The following is a 26776-nucleotide window of genomic DNA, read 5'->3' as shown; positions in this document are numbered from 1 at the left end:
GTGTGTTTCAGAAAACAGATTGTTTGGATTTTAGGAGATTCGTGGATACATTGGTTGAAGGTGCATGCAGAAAGCTGTGGAGTAGCTGTAGATCTTGGATTCCCACAGGTGGAAGTACACTGGCATGGAGTACGTGGAATGAAGTGGTTGGACTTGCTACCTCTCTGTGCTACTTTGGAGACAGAGCAACATCCAGACATAATTGTAATTCATTGTGGAGGGAACAGTTTAGGACATGTGATTGGAATTTTTTTGCAATTTGCTATGAAAGAAGGACTTAGGAAGGTTATGGACATGTTTCCTAATTCTCAAGTGATATTTTCACGGATTGCGCAGAGACAAATGTGGCTTCGTTCTTCTTCATTTGGTCCACAAATGGAAAAAGCAAGGTGGAATGTTAATAAGGCTGTTTGTGCCTTTCTAAGAGATTTTGGCATGTCTTCTTTTCACAATGAAAATATTATGTTTTGTAGTACATACATTTTTCGCAGAGATGGAGTCCATCTTACTTATGCTGGCAATCAGATTTTTCTGAGAAATGTACAAAATGCATTGCAACCTTTTTTGGAATTACAACAACGATTTTGAAGTAGATGTTAAGCATTTACAATTTTTGACTTACAAACACCACCCAAAGGCTCTTTTCAGAGCCACCACTTCCTTCCAGAGAAAATTACAATGTTTGTGATGGAGTAGCAACCCAATTTTTTTAATGTTCGCGAACTTTCCGCGGACATCTAAAAAATACAAAGAGCCCTGCTTCATTTATTTTCACTTCTATTTTTTAACTGGGAAAGGCGGCTCTGAAAAGAGCCTTATTTTTTTTTGATTTTTGTAATTTTGTATTTTTTTTGGTTTTTCAGACACGACACACTAGGAGAGGAGGGTAAAGGAGGGTAAAGGGGGGGACACCAACCACAGGGATAAGAAAGGGTGAGCTGAAAGAGGAAGATGTAGAGTGGGTTTTATTTGGGTAGTGAGCAGGTCTTCTCGTGCTCTTAGACGATAGTCTCAAAAGCACTCCGAAGTCGCTCCCCCCTGCAGAGTACTGTGTCACAGTACATACATACAACTGTGACCCTCGAAAGGTAAGGGTCATCAGCATTCTGTATGGCCTGTGAGGCAGCTTGAGGAAGACGCTGTCCCACAGAGGTGGTCCTTGTGGTGACAGGATCAGAAACAGAGGATGAAGTAGAGGAAATCAACCTGCTACGTTCTTCGCAAGGTACAACCCTGCGAATAGCCCCAGAGTGAAATGACCTCAGGTGTCGCTTCATAGTAGTGGTCCCAAAGCTGTACTTACCGTGCTTCCAGCGACTAAGTATCATTTTGCACTCATTGCAGGTAACACGGTTCGCACGAGCCTTAGGAACATTACCATGAATGGTAAATAACTGCCACACCCAAGACTCACGCCTAGTGCGGGTAGTAGGGTTTTCCTCTACCTCATCCTCATCATCCTCTTCTTCCTCCTCTGCATCCTCACTCCTGTTCCCCTCTTCAGGCCCTTGGGGAGGTGGTGGTGGTGGAGGGGGTGGGTGTGGTGCTGAAGCAGGTGCAGCACCAAGTGGCAGTTCAGCAGCCAAGGATGCCATCTCGATGATGGTGTAGTCTGCAGGTGGCAGCAAAAATCACTGTGTTCTGAAGAATAGCCAGAAACACAATGGGAATAAGCTCTTGGGCGTGGTCTTTTATAGGGGTGCTTGTGCGCGGTTCGCGGACATGCGCACTGTCCGCGGACAGATCGAACACAAAAAAAGGATCGGAAAGTTTCAAAAGGTATATAGAAACTCAAGATTGCTATGTGGGACTTGTGCCATGGTGAGATTTTATTGAAAAATATTATGGATTAACTGAAAATGTACTTTTAAATTGTTCGGGGACACGAACAGTGTCCGCATTTCAGGACACACGATGAGCGTGGGCGCGGTCATATGATCCGTTCGCGAACTAGTCCGTGAAGGAAGCGCCTGTCTGCAGGACACCAAGTGCACAGAGATTGGTTAGCGCATGCGCATTGATGTCCTGCGGACACTGTTCGGGTTCTGAAGTAATTGAAAGTGCGTCACACGTGAAACGAACATTTCAGGACACCGCGTGTGTTCTTAGAACAGTTTAAACTTGGTAGCGAACAGTAAGGACAGATATAGTGTTCTTCAGGACACGTGTAATTTCGTTTATGTACGAACATTTCAGGACACCAATTGTGTTCTTAGAACAGTTTCAATTGGGTAGCGAACACTAAAAACAGGTATAGTGTTCTTCAGGACACCTCCATTTTCGTTTACATATGAACATTTCAGGACACCAATAGCGTTCTTAGAACAGTTTGAACTTGCTAGCGAACAGTACCGGACAGGTATAGTGTTCTTTAGGACACTTTAATTTTTGTTTGTTTACGAACAATTCAGGACACCGCGTGTGTTCTTAGTACAGTTTCATGTTGCAAGCGAACACTACGAACAGTTGTACTGTTGTTCAGGACACATCATTTTAGTTTATTTACGAACATTTCAGGACACCAATTGTGTTCTTAGGACAGTTTTAAGTTCATAGCGAACATTATGGACAGATATAGTGTTCTTTAGAACACTTTAATTTTTGTTTCTTTACGAACATTTCAGGACACCACGTGTGTTCTTAGAACAGTTTCAACTTGCTAGCGAACAGTATGAACAGTTGTGGTGTTCTTCAGGACACCTCCATTTTTCGTTTATGTACGAACATTTCCGCGGACACTTTTATTGTTTATTTTTTAAAAACAATACATCCATTTTTTCTTCTATATTGTAAAGACTGTTATCCATAACAGGGTTTTCTGAAGTTTTTCTATTTTGGTATGCTCTGTACAAAAACATAATATATATGTTAAATGTATATAAAAAAAATAATAAATAAATGGTTTATATTATAAAGTGTTTACCATTAGTTTCACTATCTTGTGACATTTCTTCATGTGGGAAATTGTCCTCTAGCCATTCCAGAATACTAGACATTTCTGTGAAAAAAAAAAAAGATAATATATTTTTTAATCTAATACAGAAAGTTTATAAATATATGAGTAAAATGAAGTACACTTACTATTTCTAGTAAGATAAGTCCTATGTATTCAGTGGGTCTGGTCTTGTTCTCAGTTCTGTTGTGTCATCATTTGTGATGTCATCTTTGATGTCCTGGGTGTTAGTCTTAGCAGTGCACGGTGGTGGCACGAGTTATGGTTGCTTAGCTTACCATAACTGGCGAATTTCAAGGGTTTTTCCGTTTTACTTGGAACCATAACGTCCCTTTAACAAAGTTTTTTCACTGAAATTCATAGGTTTTTAGTAGCGCAACTTAACCATAACGTCCCTTTAACAAAGTTTTTTCACTGAATATATAAAATGTGTTAAATATATACAACATTTATATATAAGTATGGGGTGATATATCTTTTGGCACCTATACAAAATATGACATAACACTGAACCAAGTCACTGAATCAAGAGGTAGACTGTAATGATCAGTAGTGCACAATCATGGGTGTGCAAAAATGTCTTAGTGCCAGCATAATTGTGAGAAGATCCCAACTTTGCAAGAAAAATATGTAAGTAAGGTGTGTTATTTGGAAATATCTATCTGCAAACACTTGCTTGGTTGGATGGAAGATAGCAGATTTTGTTTTTTGGTTACAGCTGTTTGTGGAGTGGGAAAAAAAACTGTAGAACACCATTTATAGTTGTGATAATTGTAGGCAAACTTAAATGTGGCAAACTCTATAAGCAGGCCTGCATTGGCAAACCTTGTAACTTTGTCAGGTTTACAGTTTTGCAGCTAACGTCACAAGATGTGAGAAGATGAAGTGCCATAACTTCACACAGTCCTAATATGTAATCTGGACATATTGGGGTCATTACGAGGTTGGAGGTATTGGAAAAAAGATGCCGGAAAAGGATTACCGGCATCGCATACTGCTCCGGGCTATTCCGACCTAAGAACCCAGTATGAGAGGCATTGCTAATAACGGTGCCTCTAATAGCAGCAAGGGCACGGGCACGCGGGCCTTCATGCTGGCAATACCGGGATGCTGCTAACAGGCGGACATCACAAGTCAGGCGGATATGCAAATACCGGCATCATGAAGGCGCTAATAGGGGATACCGGCATGGCGAAGTACCCATAAACTGCTATGTGCAGTGTTCCCAACTGCCACAGGTGCACACAATCAGCACAGGTGGAGGCAATGGTGTCTGGGCCAGCACATACCCACACACCACACCCCTTCCCACACCGAAATGATTCCACTAGTAGAAGCAATACTGGGGATGGAGGACATGCTTTCATTGCTACAGCAGCAACAACAACAACAACAACAACAACAACAACAACAGCAGGCACCACAGAGGAGATGCAGGAGGAGAAGGAAGGCGAGACAGGCCCAGCATGCCCCACCAGTGCAGCCAGTGGTACCACACAGACAGCCCCCAATCCCTCGCATCAGAGCCAGTTCATTCAACCTAACCCCTGAGCAGATCCACACCCTGTACCATCTGGACCGGGACACCATCACCACCATTGTGGACATGATACACAACGACATTGTCAGCCACATTGAAATACGCACTGCCATCCCCCCTCTACTGAAGGTAGTGTTGGTGCTCCACTTCCTTGCCAGAGGCACCTACCAGCACATGCATTGCATATCATAACCCTTATTCCCACGCATGCTGAACCAAAACCTAGTACTGGATGTCCTCCAGAAGCACACAAGCGACTACATATCCCTAACATGGAACCCCCAGGAGATTTTTGATACAAATTTGGCTTCCATCCACTGGCAAGCATGCCCAATTGTATTGGTGCCCTCTGTTAGGCGGAAACCTGCGCAGTTCCCTCTGGGACCACTGCAAAAGATTTAGGACTACAGGTGTTTGGCAGTAAACCCACTTGGTAGCAGTCTGTACCACACAGATTCACTTGGTAGCTGTGGCTGAGCAGTCAGACTTCCCTCAAGAAGAGCTAGGCAGTATGTGGAGTATACAATATAGGGCAATTTACACAGTAGAACAAGCAAACACGGAACAAGGCATCGGTGTAAAGATATAAAGGTATTTATTTTTAACAACACATCTATAGAAAACACTCTGGCACTAATACGGCAAACAACTTCAATCACAATTACTATACGAAGAAAAAGATCAATCCCCCTAACAACAGTTCGAAAGTGTAGGTTCACCGGCATCACTTATTTGCAGACAGAGGTGTATGCTTTAACCTAGATGGCACTCTAGTATTCGTTAGGTCGGGAGAGAAAAATAAGGCAGGTTATGAAATCGACTCGGTACCAATACTTTAAGGACAAATGCAAGGCAAGTAAGGCATGGTCTACTGCAGATCACAAAGTTCAGAGGCCAGGCCCACTCGGAGAGGGGCAAGGCGATATGTCCCAAAAAGTGTCTCAGTGGAAATGCGCTTCGAGTCTTTATCGCAAATTGTTATGGAAAGTTTGGACCAGTTCAGAACAGAAAGTTAAAGACCGCTTGGAGGCGACCCAATGGAAAGGTGAGTATTCAGACACCTCATTCTATCCGGCAGAAAGGGAAGCCAGGCGGACACGGTACCTTGTTTGTGGAGAGACAGCTCCGGCGGGGGCAGTTGTTCCTGGTGGTGGATGCACGTCGGGTCTTTGCCAAGACAAGAGATGATCTCGTCAGCGAAGGAAAGTTGAAGATCGTTGCACCACCAGGGAAGAGAAAGCCATCCGAGGTGTCGTTATTGCAGGTCGGCTCAGCTTTACCCTCGTCGGATTCTTAGGTCCTGTGAAGACTTCTCAAAATCCAGTCCCAAAAGCCCTGCTTTTATGCAGAAAAACCCCATTCATTCAGCCTAGCTGTCAATCAAAACACGCTAAGTGGTGAGCGGGGAGGCTCACCACTTGGGCCAATCACACCAGAGTGCGACCGGAGTTGGCAAGGCAACTGAGTCCAGGGTGCCTAAACCCCCTCCCACACCCCTGTGGTAACCCAGACAGAATGGCACCACTTTGGAGGGTCTCTGTACAGAAGCCCGCCAAAAGTGGAACAAAGGGCTCAACCTTTGGTTTAGGAGTCACAGAGACGAACACAGACGCCATTTTAAAAACTGAGTTCTGGCAGAAAATACCATCCGATAGACTTATTTAAGATAAGTAAACCGGTGGTATGTTAGAGATCAACGGGAAAAAGGTATTAATCTCCAACAATGGGAAGAATCCCATAGGGTTATATTCGGGGTCAAATATAACAAGTAGTTTCCACTGCCACCAGCCAAAACTCGACGAGGGGGGACGGGGCAGTGCCCCCTCGAATAACAGACCCAGGAGTAATCGAATGACCCCTACTAGCACGTCCACAATAGGATGGATTGTATTAGTTCTGTTAGTAAATTTAGGTCTAGTAACGCCAATGGTGACTTTACATGCCCAGGGAGAAAGTAGTCAGTCCCTTGGTATGGAGTCTATGATGGAGGTCTGCTAGGACGCCCCAGTGTTACGGCACATAGGGTGCGGTGTAACACACATAGAAAAACATATGAGACCCTATGGAGTAAAAGACCCCATAGCCCATAGAACACATTGACATTCAAAGGAATTACACACATTCATGTCCAAGAGTGGGAGAAAAAGAGTCTCACTCTTGGCAGGATGGAAAAACAAACTCCAGAAATCCAGCAAAGCTGCTGGGGAACACACTAGGTTAGGAAATTCAGCCTAAACAGAGAATTCTCCCTAACACTCGCCCCCCCCCCCAGACTAAGGGACAGGAGGATTTAATCCACTCCTGGATGAATCTCATACCTCTAGTCGATGACATACATCCTAGAGAGACCATCAGCATTTTGGTGGTGACACCGTGACCTGTGCTCAGTGGTGAAATCAAACCCTTGCAGGCAGATCGACCATCTCAATAGTTTTGGGTTTTCCCCTTTCATTTGCATTAACCATCTCAAGGGTTGGTGGTCAGTCTGAATGACAAAAGTAGAACCATACAAGCACGGCCTAAACTTCTTCAGAGCCCACACGATAGCAAAGCACTCTCTTTCGATTGTTGCCCACCTTGTTTCAGGATCCTTCAGCTTGCGGCTGATGAAGCAAACGGGGTGCTCCCTACATTTCCCATCCAGTCGACTGAGTACGGCACCTATTCCTACATTTGAAGCATCTGTCTGCACAGTGAAGTGTTGGCGGTAATCAGGAGCTCTGAGTACTGGGGCTTGGCAAAGAGCCTTTTTCAGGTTTTCAAAAGCCTGATTGCACTCCTCGTTCCATCTAACCTTTTTAGGAAATTTAGGCGAGGAGATGACATTCAGTGGAGAAGCTATTGTCCCATAGTTCTCGATGAAATTCCTGTAATACCCAGTGAGGCCTAGGAAGGCTCTCACTTGGGTTTGAGTAGTAGGTGTTGTCCAATTTTGCACAGCTTCAATCTTACTGAGCAAAGGCCTTATTTCTCCAGCTCCTACCTCATGTCCAAGATAGACTACCTTACTCTGTCCAATTTTGGCATTTACTCACCTTTATGGTCAGATTGGCTCGTCCAAGAGCCTGCAAAACATCTCTCAGGTGTGTTACATGTTCTTCCCAGGAATTGCTGAACACTGCTATGTCATACAAGTATGCCATGCAGAAGTCCTCCATCCCATTCAGAACCTGGTTTACCATCTGTTGAAACGTAGCAGGTGCATTCTTCAATCCGAAAGGCATTACCTTAAACTGCTATAATCCAACGGGGGTAGAAAATGCAGTTTTCTCCTTGGCATGGTCTGTCAGGGCTATTTGCCAATAGCCTGACGTCAAGTCAAATGTGCTGAGGAACTTGGCGGCGCCAAGTTTATCCACCAACTCATCTGTTCTTGGCAAAGGGTGGGCATCAGTCTTGATGACTGCATTAAGAGCTCTATAATCCACGCAGAATCTAAGCTCTTTAGATCCGGCCTTTGGTACTAACACAACTGGGCTAGACCATGGACTAGTAGAGGGCTCTATTACCCCGAGATCAAGCATCTTGATGACCTCACCTTTGATGTGGGTTCGTACGTTTTCTGACATTCGGTATCCTCGGCTTTTGACTGGCAGACAGTCACCAGTGAGTATGTCATGCTGGCCCCAAGGGGTCAAGCCTGGTGAAAGCGAGAACAGAGAGGCAAACTGATTCAGCATAGATTTTCACTCTTCTTGTTGCTCGGATGTCAGATTGGAGGAGAGATTTACTCCTTCAATTTTTTCGTATAAAGGTAAGCCTCTGAGGAGATCCGGAAGAGCTTCACTCTCTTCTTCCTCCTCGGATGATGCTAGAAGCAACGCTCCTACATCCGGTCTTGAGACGTATGCTTTGAGTCGGTTGGTGTGGAAGACTGTCGGAGCCTCCTTGGGATTGCCCAAGTCCACCAGATAGTTGACCTCTCCGAGTTTACCCACCACTCTGAAGGGTCCCATCCATTTGTCTTGCAAGGCCCTATGCCTTGTTGGGATCATAACGAGAACGAGCTGGTCTTGAGCGAACTCAACCATGTTAGCCTTTTGATCGTGCCAGTGCTTGACCAATGCTTGTCCAGCTTTCAAGTTATCGCTTGCTTCCGTCATCATGTGTGACATTCTCCTTCGGAGACCTATGACGTAGTCAGTCACTCTGACTGGCTTGGGGGAAGGAGCACTCTCCAACCCCTCCTTAATCAGGGCCAATGGACCTCTGACGGGATGACCATAGAGAAGTTCGAAGGAAGAATAACCTACTCCCTCCTGAGGGACTTGTCTATAAGCAAATAGAAGGCATGGCAGTAGAAGGTCCCACTTACGCTTAAGGGGTTCCTCTAAAGCATCTATCATGCTCTTCATGGTTCGGTTGAACCGTTCTACCAACCCATTGGTTTGTGGGTGGTAAGCTGTTGAGAACTTGTAAGTAACTCCACAGGTTTTCCACATGGCTTTCATGTAGTGGGACATAAGGTTTGACCCCCTGTCAGAGATTACTTCCTTAGGAAACCCGACCTAAGTAAAAATACCAAGGAGGGCCTTAGCCACAGCCTGAGCTGTAACAGTCCTCATAGGAATTGCCTCAGGATACCTAGTAGCATGGTCTACTACAACAAGTATAAACCTGTTGCCTGAGGAGGTTGGAGGATCAAGGGGACCAACAATTTCAATCCCTACTCTCTCAAACGGGACTCCCACAACTGGGAGAGGCACTAAAGGTGCCACATTCTTGGAGCCAACCTTACCAGAGGTCTGGCAGGTGTGGCAGCTCCTGCAGTGTTTTTCTACTTCAGCCCCCATCTTTGGCCAATAGAAGTAGAGAGAGAGCCTTTCCTTAGTCTTCTTGAAACTCAAGTGACCAGCCAAAGGAATCTCGTAGGCTAACTGCAAGAACTGTGGTCTGTTCTCTTGGGGTACTACAAGCCGCTTGTCTCCAAGTGCAGACTCGGTCGGTTCACTGTAGAAGAGGCCATCTTCCCAGTGCAACCTGTATTTCCCAGGCTCTTGCCCTTCAGCCTGAGCTTCTGCCTGGTGGCGAAGACCTTCCAGAGTTGGACATTCTCTCTGCCCCTTACTGAAGTCTGCCCTGCTGGGTCCACCTTCTGCTAGCAAAGACTGCAGCTCAGGATGGTCAACAGGATCCAGATCTCCAATGAGTTCCTGGCCTTCCATTCGCTCTTCCTCAGAGTCTAATTCTACCACACAGGGTTGTACCTCCCTCTCAGCCTCAGCTGGAGGTGGAGTTACGGGTGTAACTTTGGACAACCGCGGGGAAGTCCTTGTTGGCTGCACTGAAATGCTGGCTGCTGGTTTCGGGGTAGAAGTCTTAGGTTTCCCTTTCGCTTCTGATTTCTTCGAGACAGCTGCCGACAATTCCAGTGGAGCAGGATTGATCTCTTTCTTCATTATCTCCTGGAGAGTACCGCGCATGGTCCTCTCTCTTGCAGGTCTGGTTAGCTCCTGTAACCGTTTACTAGTAAGTCTGGGAGTATGCGATACAACTCTGAGAGTTTTCAAATCGTTACCCAACAGTACGCGTCCTGGTACCTCACTCTGTATGCTGACAGGTATCTTCACAGTCATGTCACACTGGATGAGAACTGGTAATTGGGGAAGCATCTGCACAGGCCCTCCAGCTAACTTGGTGAGGCGTTTGGGTGCCTTAGCAACATCCTCAGCCTGAAAAAACGATGTATCCACCACAGTTATGCTGGCCCCAGTGTCCCTAATGGCAGGAGTCTCCTGACCATTCACCTGGACACTGTCCTTATAATACTCTTTAGTATTATCGGGGATAGAATTAGAGACATCTAAATTCTGTTGTTCCCACAACCCCAGAGATACTAAAGAAACGCTGGCTGAGACTCCAATGGGTTCATCAGCTAGCAGTAGAAAGTTTCCACTTGCCATTTGGACTTCCTCATCTGGAGCGAAGGCTAAGGAGACAAGCTGGACCCCTGAAGGTTTACCCTTACATCTGGGATCTCCTTTCACGTGGTCAGTCGAGCCACAAACAAAGCATTTACTGAATGCTTTCTGGAATGGTGGCTTGTTCTGGCCCCCTTCCGGTTTGGCACCAGAAGACACACTATTCTGCTGCGGTTTTCCGTGTGGCTTACCCTTCTGGTTTTGTTTGGGGCCCTCTTTGGAATTTGAGTTATTCGAATTCTCTTTTGAGTCTTTTTTTGGCTGTTTTCCCTCATCCTTTTTCTGAGTTGCCCTAGAATCCTTATGAGTAGCCCTGTTGGCAACCCACAAGTCAGCAGCCTTAGCCAGCTTCCGGGAATCCAATTCCTTCGAATCAGCCAAGTGCTGTCTGAGCTCAGGAGAACAGGAATCATAAATCGACTCCAACATAAAAAGATTCTTCATACCCTCATAAGTGTTCACTTTGTAACCCTTAATCCATCCCTCTAAGTTTTTCAACCCTTCACTCACCCAGGTAGCCCAAGGGGTACCATCATGCTTTTTGAGGGTTCTAAACCTCTTAAGATACTGGGAAGGGGTCTTCCCAAATCTAGCTATCAAAGCTAGTTTCACACTTTCGTAATCCGTCTTATCCGCCTCCCCCAACTCCATTACCACATCAGTCGTAACAGGGGGGAGCCTAGAGAACAACCAGGGAAGTAAATCATTCCCGGTGATGTCCTGGAGCCCATGCTTGTACTCACACAGTTCTAACCAATCCAACACATCCAATCTCGGTTCATACATACCCACTAATTCCTTCGGCATCCGGGGTCTTTTGGGACTGGAGCTCCTAGAGGAACCAGAGGAGAGAGAAGCACTTTCCACAGACAACTTTTTAATCTCTAACTCGTGATTAAGTTCTATTTCCCTGAGCCTTAACTCAGCTTGGTTCTGCTCAGCCTGGGCATTCATCCCTCTGAGCTCGAGCTCTTGGTTTCTTTCAGATTGAGCCAAGAACCGTTTGTATTCTAATTCGAGCTTCATTTTTTCAAGTTCAAAATAAGCAGGGTTACATGTGGGACCTGGTATGGGCCCCGTAGGTACAGCTGGTAAGGCAGGTAGAGGAGCAGGGGAGACAGTTTCGTTAGCCTCTCCTTCCTCTTTAGCCTCTTCATCACTATCATCAGAATTACGATTTAGATCAACACCATCACTGTTATCTACATCTGCTGGAGAAGTTGGTTCCTCTGAACCAGTACCCAGACTTTGGTTTTCCAGCAATCTCGCTATCCGTTCTAACTTCTTTCCTCTTACAGAAAGATTCTCTTGCCTACAGAGAGCTCGTAAACTCTCAGTATTTTCACCTGACAAGGATTCTTGACTGTAAAATTCCATAGTAGACATGTTTTTGAAAGTTGCTTTTTAGTGCTAAGATTTGTGGTTAGTTATCCTAAAGTGTCGAAAAGCACTCTAAACTGTATACTCGATACAAATCCCACTGCTGCCACCAGTGTTAGGCGGAAACCTGTGCAGTTCCCTCTGGGACCACTGCAAAAGATTTTGGACTACAGGTGTTTGGCAGTAAACCCACTTGGTAGCAGTCTGCACCACACAGATTCACTTGGTAGCTGTGGCTGAGCAGTCAGACTTCCCTCAAGAAGAGTTAGGCAGCATGTGGAGTATACAATATAGGGCAATTTACACAGTAGAACAAGCAAACACGGAACAAGGCTTCGGTGTAAAGATATAAAGGTATTTATTTATAACAACACATCTATAGAAAACATTCTGGCACTATTACGGCAAACAACTTCAATCACAATTACTATATGAAGAAAAAGATCAATCCCCCTAACAATAGTTCGACAAGTCTAGGTTCACCGGCATCACTTATTTGCAGACAGAGGTGTATGCTTTAACCTAGATGGCACTCTAGTATTCGTTAGGTCGGGAGAGAAAAATAAGGCAGGTTTTGAAATCAAGTCGGTACCAATACTTTACGGGCAAATGCAAGGCAAGTAAGGCAGGGTCTACTGCAGATCACAAAGTTCAGAGGCCAGGCCCACTCGGAGAGAGGCAAGGCGATATGTCCCAAAAAGTGTCCTAGTGAAATGCGCTTCGAGTCTTTATTGCAAATTGTTATGGAAAGTTTGGACCAGTTCAGAACAGAAAGTTAAAGACTGCTTGGAGGCGACCCAATGGAAAGGCGAGGATTCAGACACCTCACTCTATCCGGCAGAAAGGGAAGCCAGGCGGACACGGTACCTTGTTTGTGGAGAGACAGCTCCAGCGGGGTCAGTTGTTCCTGGTGGTGGATGCATGTCGGGTCTTTGCCAAGAGAAGAGATGATCTCGTCGTCGAAGGAAAGTTGAAGATCGTTGCACCACCAGGGAAGAGACCAGCCGTGGAGTGCTCCGTCACAAGGCACCACCTTTTGGTCGTGGTACAGGGGTAGTGGCTATCCGGTTGCCGAGGTGCTCTGCACGGGAAATTCGACCACTGCGTCCTTGAGCGAAGAAAAAGCAAAGGTGACTGGTTGTTCCCACCAGTCAGGGGAAGAGACTCTCCGGCAGGGAGATCTCCTCTGTCGTCGGGAAGTGGTGAGTCGGTTCAGCAGGGCTCCACCGCAGGTGTCGTCGTTGCAGGTCGGCTCAGCTTTACCCTCGTCGGATTCTTAGGTCCTGTGGCGACTTCTCAAGATCCAGCCCCAAAAGCCCTGCTTTTATGCAGAAAACCCTCATTCATTCAGCCTAGCTGTCAATCAAAACACGCTAAGTGGTGAGCGGGGAGGCTCACCACTTGGGCCAATCACACCAGAGTGCAACCTGAGTTGGCAAGTCAACTCAGTCCAGGGTGCCTAAACCCCCTCCCACACCACTGTGGTAACCCAGACAGAATGGCACCACTTTGGAGGGTCTCTGTACAGAAGCCCGCCAAAAGTGGAACAAAGGGCTCAACCTTTGGTTTAGGAGTCACAAAGACGAACACAGACGCCATTTTCAAAATCGAGTTCTGGCAGAAAATACCATCCGATAGACTTATTTAAGATAAGTAAACTGGTGGTATGTTAGAGATCAATGGGAAAAAGGTATTAATCTCCAACAATGGGAAGAATCCCATAGGGTTATATTTGGGGTCGAATATAAAAAGTAGTTTCCACTGCCACCAGCCAAAACTCGACGAGGGGGGACGGGACAGTGCCCCCTCGAATAACAGACCCAGGAGTAATCGAATTACCCCTACTAGTACGTCCACAATAGGATGGTTTGTACTAGTTCTGTTAGTAAATGTAGGTCTAGCAAAGCCAATGGTGACTTTACATGCCCGGGGAGACAGTAGTCAGTCCCCGGGTATGGAGTCTATAATGGAGGTCCGCTAGGATGCCCCAGTGTTACCGCACGTAGGGTGTGGTGTAACACACATAGAAAAACATATGAGACCCTATGGAGTAAAAGACCCCATAGCCCATAGAACACATTGACATTCAAAGGAATTACACACATTCATGTCCAAGAGTGGGAGAAAAAGAGTCTCACTCTTGGCAGGATGGAAAAACAAACTCCAGAAATCCAGCAAAGCTGCTGGGGGACTCACTAGGTTAGGAAATTCAGCCTAAACAGAGAATTCTCCCTAACACTCTCGACTGCACCCACGTGGAGTTGGTGGTCCCGCATGCCATGGAGGTGGTGTACCGCAATCGCAAGCAATACCACTCCATCGATGTGCAGATGATATGTGACTCTGGCAAGATAACCACCCATTGTCGTGCCCAATATCCCAGATCCACACATGATGTCATGGTGCTGTGGAATTCCTTGCTACCCGCCACACGGAGCAACATGCTGGACGACGTGACTGGCTGCTCGGTAAGTCGCCTGACAGGCCCATGGCAGTGCAGTTGGGGGGATGAATACTCCACCTGGGTGTGATTGGGGGGTGAGTGAAGACAGCACATACAGCATAACACTGTGGCCCTACATTTTACGAAATGAACAAGACCCAACAATGCCTTACATCAGACCAATGGTTCACACCAATGACGATGCACCATACGTAGAAGCAGGCCACATCCCTCAACGCGTCCACTGCACATCAACTGAGTATACCCTCTGCAACACAATCCAGCAACATGCAGTGAGTATGCCTAACACTCATGAATGCAGCAAAGCACAATACAGGACATCTGCAAGAGCATGCAAGTGAACACCTTGAAACATCTGGACTATGCAATCCACACCTGCAGACCATTGTCCAGCACACATTGCGACAAATGTACCTGTGTGCATACATCCAGGGACCTGTGCATGTGAACAACAAATAGCTGCAGCCATGACAGCAATTACTACAGGTGTAATGCCACAAATTGAGTCACAAATACCTCATTGTGCCCCTATGCAGGTGATGGTGGCTATACCTTGCATCCATGGCTCCTCACCCCTGTTTGGACCCCGCAGACCATGCACAAAGAGGAGTACAATCGTGTTCTGATCGAGCAGACCTTTGGCCTGTTGAAGGCACGTTTCTGCTGCCTCAGCAGGTATGTTGGAGTACTCCTTTATGGGCCTGAGAAGGTGGACAAGATCATCGTGGTCTTTGCTATACTGATCAACATGTGCATCCGGTGGAACTTACCCCTGCCACCTGACATTTACCATCAACATCCGGGTGAAGGTGGGGATGATGAAGGATAAGAGTAGTACATCAGCCATGTGCCTATGCACATGAGGGACGTGCTGGGCGCCAATCAATGATGGACATTTATGTTTCATGCACTGTGATGAAGAGGGTGCATCAATTTACACTTGCTGTGCACAGGGTTCGGGGGACTCTGGGAAGTGTACACTGTTTGGCATTGAATCCTGACGCACTCAATAAACAATGTCCAGTCATGTTATTTGTATCAAAATGAGATGTAATCATCAATACAACTATTAACATAGATGAACAGCCACAACCACGATGCAACTGAGTCTACCCACCCAGTCCCCTCTGCCCACCCTCCACCACTCATCCCTCTAACCCCCCACACCCCTCAAACACCCCATCCTAGAACACATCATGAGTTCTAACAGCCTCCATCCCGCATGTCTGTCTGGGACAGCCGGCCCCTTTTGCATGGATGCTGTGGCTCACCTGGCCGGTGCATGGTGTGTAACGACCTACGCACTGGGCTGGTCTGATCAGAGTTTACAGGGGTACTGCTCGTGGATGGCGGGGGTCGTGACTCAGCAGGTGCTGCAGGGCATTGTGCCATGGTGGCAGCCAAATGTTTGAGTGCCAGGGTGACTGATACCATGCCCTAGCGCACCCGCCTAGCAACACGGTTCACAGCACGGGTGAGTGCCTGTGTGCTGTCACAGTGGGCCTGGAGTGTGGCTTCCCCTACTGCGATGAATTGTCACAACATCTTGTCCATGGATTGCAGATGATCCTCCATTCGGGTGATGCGGGCCTCTAGGTCACGCATGTCCTTGATGGCTGGTGGTCGCATGGGAGCAGGAGTTGGACTGATTTGATGGTTAAATACGGCTCCAGCCATCTCCTCCCCGGAGCTACCACCTCACGACCCATGTCCCAGGGAGTGCTGTGGTGTGTGCCCCATGGATGGTGTCCCGTCAGTGTTCTCCGACATGCATTGCCCTGCCTTGTCAGCCTCATCCTGTTGGATATCATCCTCTGCAGTATTTGTTGTGGATTGGGCCACCTACCCTGGGTCACTAGTGGCCGGTGACTGAGGAGCATCACCATTGCTGCACGTTGGTGTACCCTCCTCGTCCACATGTACTGGCTTCAGTGGTGCAGGGGTCGTTTGGTCTGTGGGCTTGGGAGCCGGTGTGCCTTGTGGTAGGTGTGCAGTGATGGCACCCAATTTCCCAGGCTGGTGCACATTCCCATGTGTCAGGGTGAATGCTCCTCAGGTCCTATGGCCTGTGACACCTATTTACCAGACTGCTGTTGCATGGGGGTGGTTGTTTTCATTTGCCCGGCCCTTGACGTGGACAGCATGCTGCCATCATCTTCCCCTCTGCTTCTGCCTGGTGCTATTGGCTTTGTTTCTGCGGTGGGCCTGTCATCGCTGTCTGATACTGTGCCTGTGTGGGATGGAGAGGCAGGGCATGAGTCATGGGTGTAGGGACACCCAACATATAATGATCTAAGTACATTTTGGATCCTGTGCATTGCTGTCTGCATGTTGGAGGGGCAGCCATTGTGCTTACATGTGTTGGGTGTGTGGTGCAGTGTCTGTGCGTCCTTCTAGCGCATCCATGTTGTGCATGCGGTTTGCTTGTTGGATTACGGGTGTGTCGTGGATTGCGTGCAGTGTACATTCCTCAGGGTGTGCGTTCCATGTGATGTGTCTCCGGGGCTCTGGTGTACACTTGGGGGTGGAGCTGTCTGCACCATGCAGTGGGATGTGACACTGGTGGGGCCTGCTTCTCTGCAGTGCTGCAAGTGTGTGTCTTCATGCTGGTGTTACTTGTGTTTGGAATTGGACGCTGATGGTTTGTGTCAGTGACAGGGGTGTGGCATTTCTGATGGGCAGTCATTAGGTGGGTGGTGATGGGCAATGAACTTGCTGTCAACAACTTGCCATTTGGACTCAGCCATTGGATTTGTGTTGGTTATGTGTGTTCACTTTAATGTAGTGCCAACGCTCACTCACCTTCGTCAGCCAATGATGTTACTCCTGTCTCAGCACGCCTGACCCCTTCTGTGGGCTCCTTGTGTAACAGGGAGCAGCACGTTTCCTCCCACCATGCTAGCTTGATGGGCGTGGATGGTTTGCTTCCAGTTGCCTGAGCCTGCTGACGGTTGGTAGTCAGTATGTTGCGGACACACAGCCGCAGGTCATCCCACCTTTTCCGGCATTCTTTTGTATTGCGTGACCAAATAAGCAGCTATTGAACTTCCATGGCAATTTCAAAAACTGTGCAAATGAAAAGTTCTGATTGTCTGTCATATGTTTTCTGTATATCCTGTGACTTGATAACCTTTTGCACCTTCAGGCTCATTTATAAACTTGAGCCACTACCTGAGAAAAAAGCCAGTCTAGTGGCTGCACAGTAAGTGTCTTTTTTTCAATACGAGTCCACACACAGTATATCACCCCCATGGTACAGTGAAGGGCATTGACCATCCTGCTCTACCTTGCCCTTCGCTTCATACATGCCGTGAACCCAATCTGGCACCTTTTCTTTATCTCTGTTCCAATGCCCTTTGAGTGACAGTGTGACAAGGAGAAATTACGGCATAAAAGGAAATGCATGAGCAGCCCAAAGAAAAAAGGTTTAAGATACTGCAGGAGACAAGAACATTCTGTTTTCCAAGCTATGGTTTGGACACATGTGGGTTACTAAACTCCCTAAAACTAATTTTCGCAATCATCTATATTCATAGTTTCTTAAAATTGAAATTGGGAATCTACATTATTGCCGTCAAAGTATTTTACAAAAAGTTTACAAGTGAAAGTCAAGATGCACCACATCCTGACTGTGCTGTACATATTGTTTGCTGGCAGCAATATGTGGCAAATGAAAAATATATCTAATTAATCCCAAAGTGGTTTAAAATGCATAACATTAATTAGAAACGATATTCTGAAACTATGCACCTGTAATGGAATGTATCTAGATGTTCACCTGCATGTTTATGACTTAGATAACATGCTGAACTATCCTGTGTCTTTCATTTAGCTGAATGCGGTGGTCGTTTCAAAGGCGAATCGTCAGGAAGAATTTTATCCCCGGGTTATCCTTTTCCATACGACAATAATCTCCGATGCACATGGATGATTGAAGTGGACCTTGGAAATATTGTCAGGTTGGTATCAATTCATATTTGAACATTTAAATATGAGGCAATTGTAAAACGTATAAAGTTTGATATTGAGTTAACTTATCTCTACCGTGTACCTAATAATTAGTCAAATATATAAAACATTTACATTCTAAAATCTAATCCAGAATAGGACTGCAAGATTTATCCTTGGCATCAAGCCCAGGGACCACATCTCCCCTGGCCAGAAATCTCTCAAATGGCTCCTGGTTTCTACTAGGATCAAGTTCAAGAACCTCTGCATCATTCACAAGGCTTTCAGGAGCCTTGGACCCCACTACATACAACTCTCCCTCACTAATTACCTCCCTGTTAGAGCCCTTCAGTCTTCTAGCTTCAACTCTCTGCAGATCAGAGGCTTCTCTAAGCATAGATAGGGGGGTAGATATCTCTCTTCCACGGGAGCCTCCCTCTCAAATGGTCTCCTTGCCCCTCTCAGGCTTGAGTCGGATCTCCTTAAGTTATGGACGCTCCTCAAGACCCTCCTTTTCTCTTCTTCCTTCCTTCTCCCCCTCACCTGCTAACACCCCTGTCTGCCACAGAGACTGGCTGTCTGGTTCCCTCTGAGTTCTACAGGGCACCAGGCCCACTGCCGAGTCCACCCTCTCTCCTCACACTTAGTATGCAAACCCTCAACCCCTGCCCCCATGCAAGCCCTGGCACTTGCCCATCTGGCCATCCCCCAGCACTCACCTAGCCCCTGTGGCCCTCTCCTCCTTGCCTCCCTCTCCCTCTTCACTTGCACTCTCTCTTCTTTACTCTGCACTTCCCTTCCCACCCCTCCCTTGCACTTGTTGTTACTGCACTTGCACAATCTGAATGCCACAAGGCCTAGTAGGACTGTTGTCGTTATCTTTCTCCCTTGTCCCCCCACCCTTTTCTGTCCTGTGGCGCCTTGAAACACCATATGTTGTGTAGGCGCCTTACAAATATCCAATATATAACTAAAACATCTCATTGTGTTCAGTGTTGTGCTGAAAAGACTGAACACTATATGAAATCAATAATGCACCTTTCAGATTTGTGTGAGGACACTTTTCCATTGAAATGCCACCTGCATGTATTAGATTGCTGCAACCCATGTAATAAAATTCAATGCATGCATTATTTCGCATCTAAGTGAATCAGTTTAAATCTGTGTAATTCTTAGTAGACTTTCATCTTCTGCTATTGTATTTGTGCCATTTAAACAATTCCACGATTGTTCAATTTGTAGCAGACCAACATGTCACATGTACATTACTTTACAGCTTTTGAATAGCCTTTTATTATGCCCCAGGTGAATGGTATATAATCAATGAAGGAATAGCATGGATAGTCAAATGGGAGGACTCTTGGGTCAGACCTTTGGACAACAAGCATGTGGGGTACAATGACCAATTTTTGGTGGGTCTGTACCCTTTTTGCAGACGCGTGAGTCTCAAGGAACTCATAATAGTGACCAGTGGTTGAAGGTCCGTTGCTCATCTGTAGTACAGAGGGCTAGGTTGAACCACCATCAGGTGTCCTTCAGTTGAATCTGGCTTATCCAGTTTCACATTATTATGTGATTAGCTGTGTAATGGGGAACCTGCTTCTATAGGTTTGCTGACCCTTTAAACTGAAAAGATGTGACAGGTTCTTTGCATGTCTTTATCACAGTAACTGAGATATAATTAATCTCTTTGAAAGCTGGCGTGATATGTTGTGATTTATTTAATATCAAGATTCTAGTCTCTTCACTTAGAGCTCCGTAGAACTTCTGAATTTCCTGCTTGTTTACTGGAGTAGACTCATTTACCAAGTATCCAGCTATGGATGCACCAGAGGCATTCTGCATTCAATGCAGTGCTTACAATGTAGTCGCGTGAGGACCACCAGTTAAATCCTCAGTTATAGTTGGTGTTTTTCACTATAGCTATGAGATGTTGAAAGATGGCGCAATGCATAATCAACAAGCCCAAAAGGCCTTTTGCTAATGTGCAGGGGTGTGAGCTGTAACCACATTGCTGCGTTACTAGAATGGGTGTGTTATGTGGAGAGCAACTCTACTGAGTGGTAATGTACAGGCCCATGCACATGGGCCAATGTGCAGGTTTCAATTGACACAGTAGGACCACTTTAAATCCTAAACCTGCATCTCCCTCTAGCAGTGCCAACAGGTCAAGCTGTGTTGTCGGGACCACTGTAACAGGCAAAGCTATGCTAATTGGTATTGGGCCTCATTACAAGTTTGGCGGTAGCCTTGCCGTTAAAACCGGCAGGTTGCCCTAAAATTTGCAATTTTTTCTGGCACATGCGAATGGGCAACTACTGGGTCATTACGGATCAGCCGGACCCGGTAATTGCCTATTTGCGCATGCCGAAATGCATTACTCCACATTTCAATTGAGCCCTATACGGTCGGAGGCACCGGCACCATTGAGAATTGATACCGGTATGGCTGCCAGGACAGACCTGGAGGCCGTAATGGCACCCGCGAGTAGAACTCATAGTTTGCCAGTCCAGCAACTAAAGTACCGTCAAGCTTACCGGTACCGATAGTCTACCTACAAGCCTCCCTAGGAGCAGAGGCGCACATAGCTTACTTAAAAAGAAATTGCCAGTACCATCAAAAACATTTGAAAAAAATCAGGCCTTTGCTCGATCAGAAGAATAGTAACACCTGTAAGGATATTTGGCATGTTACAGCACATAGTACAGCACTACTGCACAGGTAGCATTTTTTTTGATGCAGCACCACCACATGGGTGTGGTGCATTGCTATATGTGTTGCCAGAGTAACATGGACATATAAGTAAAGACAGGCTATTCAGAGTCAAAAACGATTTTTACATATAAGATGCAAATCTATTTTTACAGTTAAAAGCACACATGTGCACATTCAAAATGCACACTATTTTTCACCTGAAATGCCTATGTTGCAAGAGACACATTTGAAAATTAATAACTAACCTTATTAATAACTAACCTGACTAATAAAACTTCATTTAACATAACCCACTAATAAAAATGTGTCTCCACTGCAGAATTAGGTCTACTCTGAAAGTGAACTTTTAAACGCACATTCATTTTTTTCTCGGCTGCTCTGTCCACATAACTACAGGAAGCAAAGAGCTTGAAGGAACAGGAAATCAGTTTGTTACAATTTTTACTGTAGAAAGGAGCCATTGTGTAGTGAGGGAGGAGATGACATGATTGATTCTGATTGGAGCAGCGTCATAGCAAGTATCATGCTAGAGGCTGTGATTAGAACTTTGCTGGAGAAGCTTGAGGGGAGGGGGAGAACAATCGAGATCTTGCAGAGCTGGGAGAAGGATCTGTTTCCTGGCTGAGGCATTCCTGCTGCAAAAGCTGAGAGTTCCAGGCAATAACCCCGGTTTGAGAACGGCAGACGCTTGTTCTCACTGGGGTTGATTTTCAAGGGAGCCAAATTTAGAAAGAGAATAGCCGAAGAAAACTCATGCTGAACAGATAAGGTAATTATCGAAGCGAGTGGGAGCTGTGCGAAAGTGTGCGAAACTGTTCAGTCAGTGTATTAAAGGGAGTCTAAGTCTCTTATCAGCATATTTAATGTTACCAATTGAATATATTCTCGCAGCTCTCTGTTCATTTTATCACAACTAATGTTGTACCATTTCATTTATTTCTGTAAAAAAAGTTAAACTGTGTTTAAAAGAAATTTCTATAATACAAAAATATTTGAAAACAGATAGCTAGTGTGTATTATTTCTCTCTTTCATTTTGCATGGGGAAAGGTTTAAACGTGGGTAGATTTTTAAACAGTGCAATTGTCATTTTAAAACAGATGTGTGCATGATTCTATTCAGTATGGACAGTTGTGAGTGACTGTTTGTAGCATAGCCTGTTGGAGGTACATGAGCCAACGGGAAGAGAGACTCTCTGGACATAGTTCCCTACCGTATATAAGGTAGTGGAAATTACCACAAAAATACCACAATAGCCCATGGTGGCACACAACACTAACACAGAAAATGTGGTATCCCTAAAATGTAGGCCTGAAGTCTTTCTAGTGATCAAGAACAATCTAGATAAAAAACAAGGGATGTTGGATATTGGGGCCACAAATAAACCAACCACTATACCAACCAACCACGCAAACTACCGCGCATACCATCTAAATAGGTCTGAATTCTGAAATAATGCAATGTATTATTTTCATGTGTGACCCAATATGAATACAGAGAGTGATTATTGCTAAAGGTATTTTGGCGGTAAGAAAATACTGCAAAGCCTCAAATATCCACAAAGTACCCAACACACCATAGCCAGAGCAACAATACTATCCAGCCTGGATTACGGCAACTCCTTGCTCCTGGGAGCTAACAGTAAATGTCTGAAACAATGACAGGCGATCCAAAACAATGCCATCAGGACAATCACAGGCAGGTCAAGAGGGAACACATCACAGGCGACAGAAAAGATCTACACTGGCTGGCCATGGAAGAGAGAATTATCTTTATGATCCATCGATGCCTATATGGTAAAGCCCCAGCACACCTAAAGAAACAGTTTAAGTGGCACGTACGAACCAGATGTCTAAGATCATCCAACAAAGGCCTGCTTCAAACCTTCTCAACGAAAAAGCAGAATGGCCTAGGCAAGGCTTTTCCGACCAGATGCACCCAAAAATGGAACGTACTACCCATGTCTCTGAAGCTAGAAACCAACTATATCCAATTTAGAAAGAAACTTAAAACATTGTTATTCAAATAAATCTTTGAATTACGACAACCCTTAATACCGTAAAATGACCCTTTTCCGTCCACACTGTTGTCCCGTATTCTGCATCTATATGTCCTGTCTCTTTGGAATGCGCTCTGATGCCTGCGGGCTTTAGAGCTATACAAATAAATAAATAAAATAAAATAAATAAATACCGTAGTTCCTGGACCAGCAAACTTGTAATTATCCCCATTGTCTCTATGTATCCTAAGGCAAGTTCCCTCTAGCAGTGACAACAAGTGAAGCTACAGCATCAGACAAATCTACAGGAACGAACATACATCTGGCCTTTAATTATATTGCTTTCAAAGGGGGATATTGACAAGGGGATTACACACCTGAAGCAGAAGAGGAAGAACTGGATGAAATCCCATTGCTACTTAGCTTTCAAAGGGATGCTGAGGCTATGACGGGAGCCTTACAAAAAAAGAAAAAAATAACAAGGCAGCCTCTGTATGGTCATTATAAAATGAAATTGATCTAAACCAAATGGTTATTCAGACAAACCCAAATGGTTATTCAGACAAACCCTGTATCAGAACAAACATGGTATGCCCATTTTGTAAATCGCTACAAATCTCTGTCACATATCCTGATTGTCAGGGATTCAACGAGCAGAGAGACGTTGAACACACAATTATTTGAGCAATTATTTGAGCAAAACCTTCAAATGCTGTGGTCCTAATATCATTGGTAATTCAGTATTTAAAGAGAGTGTACCTTTATGGGCGTCATTCTAGGGTATTTTGTTTAAGAACATTATTGCCAAAATGTCCATGCCAGCTTCATGGAAAAATTCCTAAGTAGTATGCATTTTAAAAAGGGGGAAAAATCATCTCCTCTTGATTACCACCCAATTGCCATTGTAAATGCGGGTTTGAAGATTTTTGCTGCAGTGATACTGGATCATACATAACTATGGTGTGATTCTAACCACTTTCTCGTCTGCAATCAGATTGGGTTTCGTGAAAACATGGGCACAGATTTTGGGGGCATTGTGCTAACTAGCCTCCAGCAGTCGGTATGGTCATGGAAAGCATCGTCAATTTATATAGCATCCATGGATCTCTCTATGGTCTTTGACAGAGTAGACCTTCTTTGGACAAAATTAGAAAAATTGGGTATGTTCGGGCCCTTATTCCAAATATTAATATATTTACACGAAGGCTCTTGTATACAAGTGAGGTTAAACAACCAGGGCGTATTATCCTGTCCTATTCCTATTGAAAATCGATTTAGGCAGGGATTTATATTTGCTCCCTACCCATTCAATATGTATGTTGTGGATGTCACTATCCCTCTAGCTACTGTTTCTTTTGCACTGCCGCAAATAGGAGAAGTAAATGTCTTGGGTAGCCTATGCAGATGATTTTTTATTAATTGACCAAACTCCCATAGGTTTATACCGTTTACTAACTGCCTTCGTTCAATATATGAAATCTAATAATCTCATAGTCAATCTGCAGAAATTGGTGATTATAATATAACAACAATGAGGTACTATCTTTAAATGGTCCCTAGTTAATAGTAGATTGCAAACTAGTTCCTCCATGGTATACTTGCGTTATCCAGTTGCAACCAAATACACAAAGGCCTTCTATAGAAATTATTTGAAAGATAAGACATATTCACTAGCCAGACAGATGAAAAAACTAGATGGGTATTATGGAAAATTCTCTGTTTTGCCTGTCAGGAAGTTCTATTTGGCAAAAGTAATGCCTAAAATGAGTTATTGAATAGAATTCTTCCCTACTAGGATGTTGTTAGAAACAAGTTGAATGGAATTCATATTACAGACTTCTGTTTTCTATTTTCTCCAAAAGTGTGTGCCGCTTTGTGCGATTAGATATGAAATGGGCCTTCAATCGCTACAAAGCATACTATTCTGGTAAAGACTGTCCCTTTTTAGGACATTTTACATAAACTCAGAGAATAGTCTATACACGAAATTGAGTGAAAAGGTTTGTGTAAGGGCACTCTGAAAAAATGGATCCATCTACAAATTCCACATAGATTGTATAAAGAAGTTGGGGATCATGGATCTGTTGCTTAAAACTTTATTCACAAGACCAAAGAAAGATAAAAAATCTATTAAAAGAATGGACTGGGCAAATACTGTGGAGGAATAGTCTAATTATCGGCTCTACAGGCATATCATTTCTTGTCAAAAAGAAGAAGGATCGACTGAACCTTACTTATGCAGTTTTCCTAATAAGAGGGCAGGACATAACTACATGAGATTTAGAATTAATGTTTTCTTAACGCGTGAAATTTTACATATTTGAGACAGCACCTTACAATCTGATGCTACCTTTCGTTTCACCAGATGTATTACTGAGATTGAGACACTGATACATTTAGTAATATATTGTACAGAGCTTAGAATGCAACGCATTGCACATTTTAGCAAACGTGTTAATGTCCTGGGTTGGGTCATCTTGGAAAACTTATGGTTGAAGATACTCCATGGCAAGTAGAACTCACTTAAGCTGACTGTACTTAGATTTTTAACAGATGTTTGTAAACTGTTTTAAATAAGAAAACATAATAATGATCTTTTATGAGGATTGTTCTATGTTATTGAAACTGAATATGTAGTCTATATTGTCATATGAATTAATTGTATGACTTTATCTCAGAGTTAAATACATGTTTTGTAAACTCTGTTAAATAAGAAAAATTATAATGAACTTTTATGAGGATTGCTGTTTGTCATTGAAATTGAATATGTAATGTATATTGTATTATGAGGGAAATACAGGAATTTGTATATGTTATATTTTCTATGTACATTCATCTTTCTCTTCCTCTTCTACTTGTTATTCTCTGTAGTTTAATCATTTTGTAAAAGTTTATATAAACCAATACAAATAATAAAATAAATAAATACATTATATTGTTAGATTAGACATTTCATCATACTTACGTTCTCATACTCTATTTGATCCACAGCTACAAGCATCCACTCTTGGTGAGGTAAATTCCAATTATGGACACATAGTCACTACATCAACAGTTATATATACATATATTTCAAATCAGAGTCTACATGAGATAGAGCAGATAAAATAGGCATTCAAATTCAATTCTATTATCTTCTGGTTACACCACTATATTTGCTACTCATCATATACTCCTATATTTTATATATTGCAAAAATACACTTTGCACAGTTCCCTCAATCAGGGTTTGTGCAAAGTCATTTTTCAGCAGTGCAAATTCACTTTGATATGAGAAAATATTCCATGAATCGGGCCCACAGAGTGCGTAGGTTGAACAGGTTGTGCGGGCCACAAGGTCTTGTTCTGCTCTTTAAAACTCAATGTATATAGTATCCATCAGCAGGATATATTATGTTGGCATGTACTTATTTTCCAAAACAGCATATGTGGCTCACCATGCAGTGAAATATTTGGTTCGCAGAATACTTCCAACAGGAAGAACATTCAGTAGACCTCAATGGGACAAAGTGTACCACATTAGTTCTTTCAGTTCTTGAAGCAAAACAGGGTTGCTCTGGATGAAATTAGACCATGTTGCAAGTCCTGGCAGACAGACCTCTCTCACTCCCTGAGGTTACTGTCATAAGATTATACATGGCAGAGGAGTTGACAGTTGGTAATGATTTAAAGAAAGTGGGGCATATATGTGCTAAATAGTATCAACAAAAGGCACACTTGTTCAATTGCTGCTGGATTGTATTTTGCTCTGCTTATAAACCACCAACTAAGGGTCAAGAGCATCTTGGCGCTAAAGGGGGATGGTCACTCCTGAGGGGCACTTCCACTGTACAGAATGTTTAAAAAAAAGGTAAGTTGC

The 26776-nt window shown here is 44.4% G+C and overlaps 1 protein-coding gene across 5 annotated transcripts in view; it reads left to right on the top strand.

Moving 5' to 3' along the window:
* Window positions 1-26776, top strand: part of CSMD3 (CUB and Sushi multiple domains 3) — a 3270409-nt gene that overhangs the window by 2070202 nt on the left and 1173431 nt on the right. For all 5 annotated transcript variants that reach the window (XM_069621531.1, XM_069621530.1, XM_069621528.1 and 2 more), the window contains one exon: window positions 18091-18217. In XM_069621531.1, coding sequence (XP_069477632.1) covers window positions 18091-18217 — 127 coding nt within the window. The remainder of the gene's footprint in view (window positions 1-18090; window positions 18218-26776) is intronic.

This window comes from Ambystoma mexicanum, chromosome 5q (assembly GCF_040938575.1).
Source record: "Ambystoma mexicanum isolate Mex_15411 chromosome 5q, UKY_AmexF1_1, whole genome shotgun sequence".
NCBI lineage: Eukaryota > Metazoa > Chordata > Amphibia > Caudata > Ambystomatidae > Ambystoma > Ambystoma mexicanum.
This window is presented reverse-complemented; position numbering and strand designations above follow the sequence as displayed.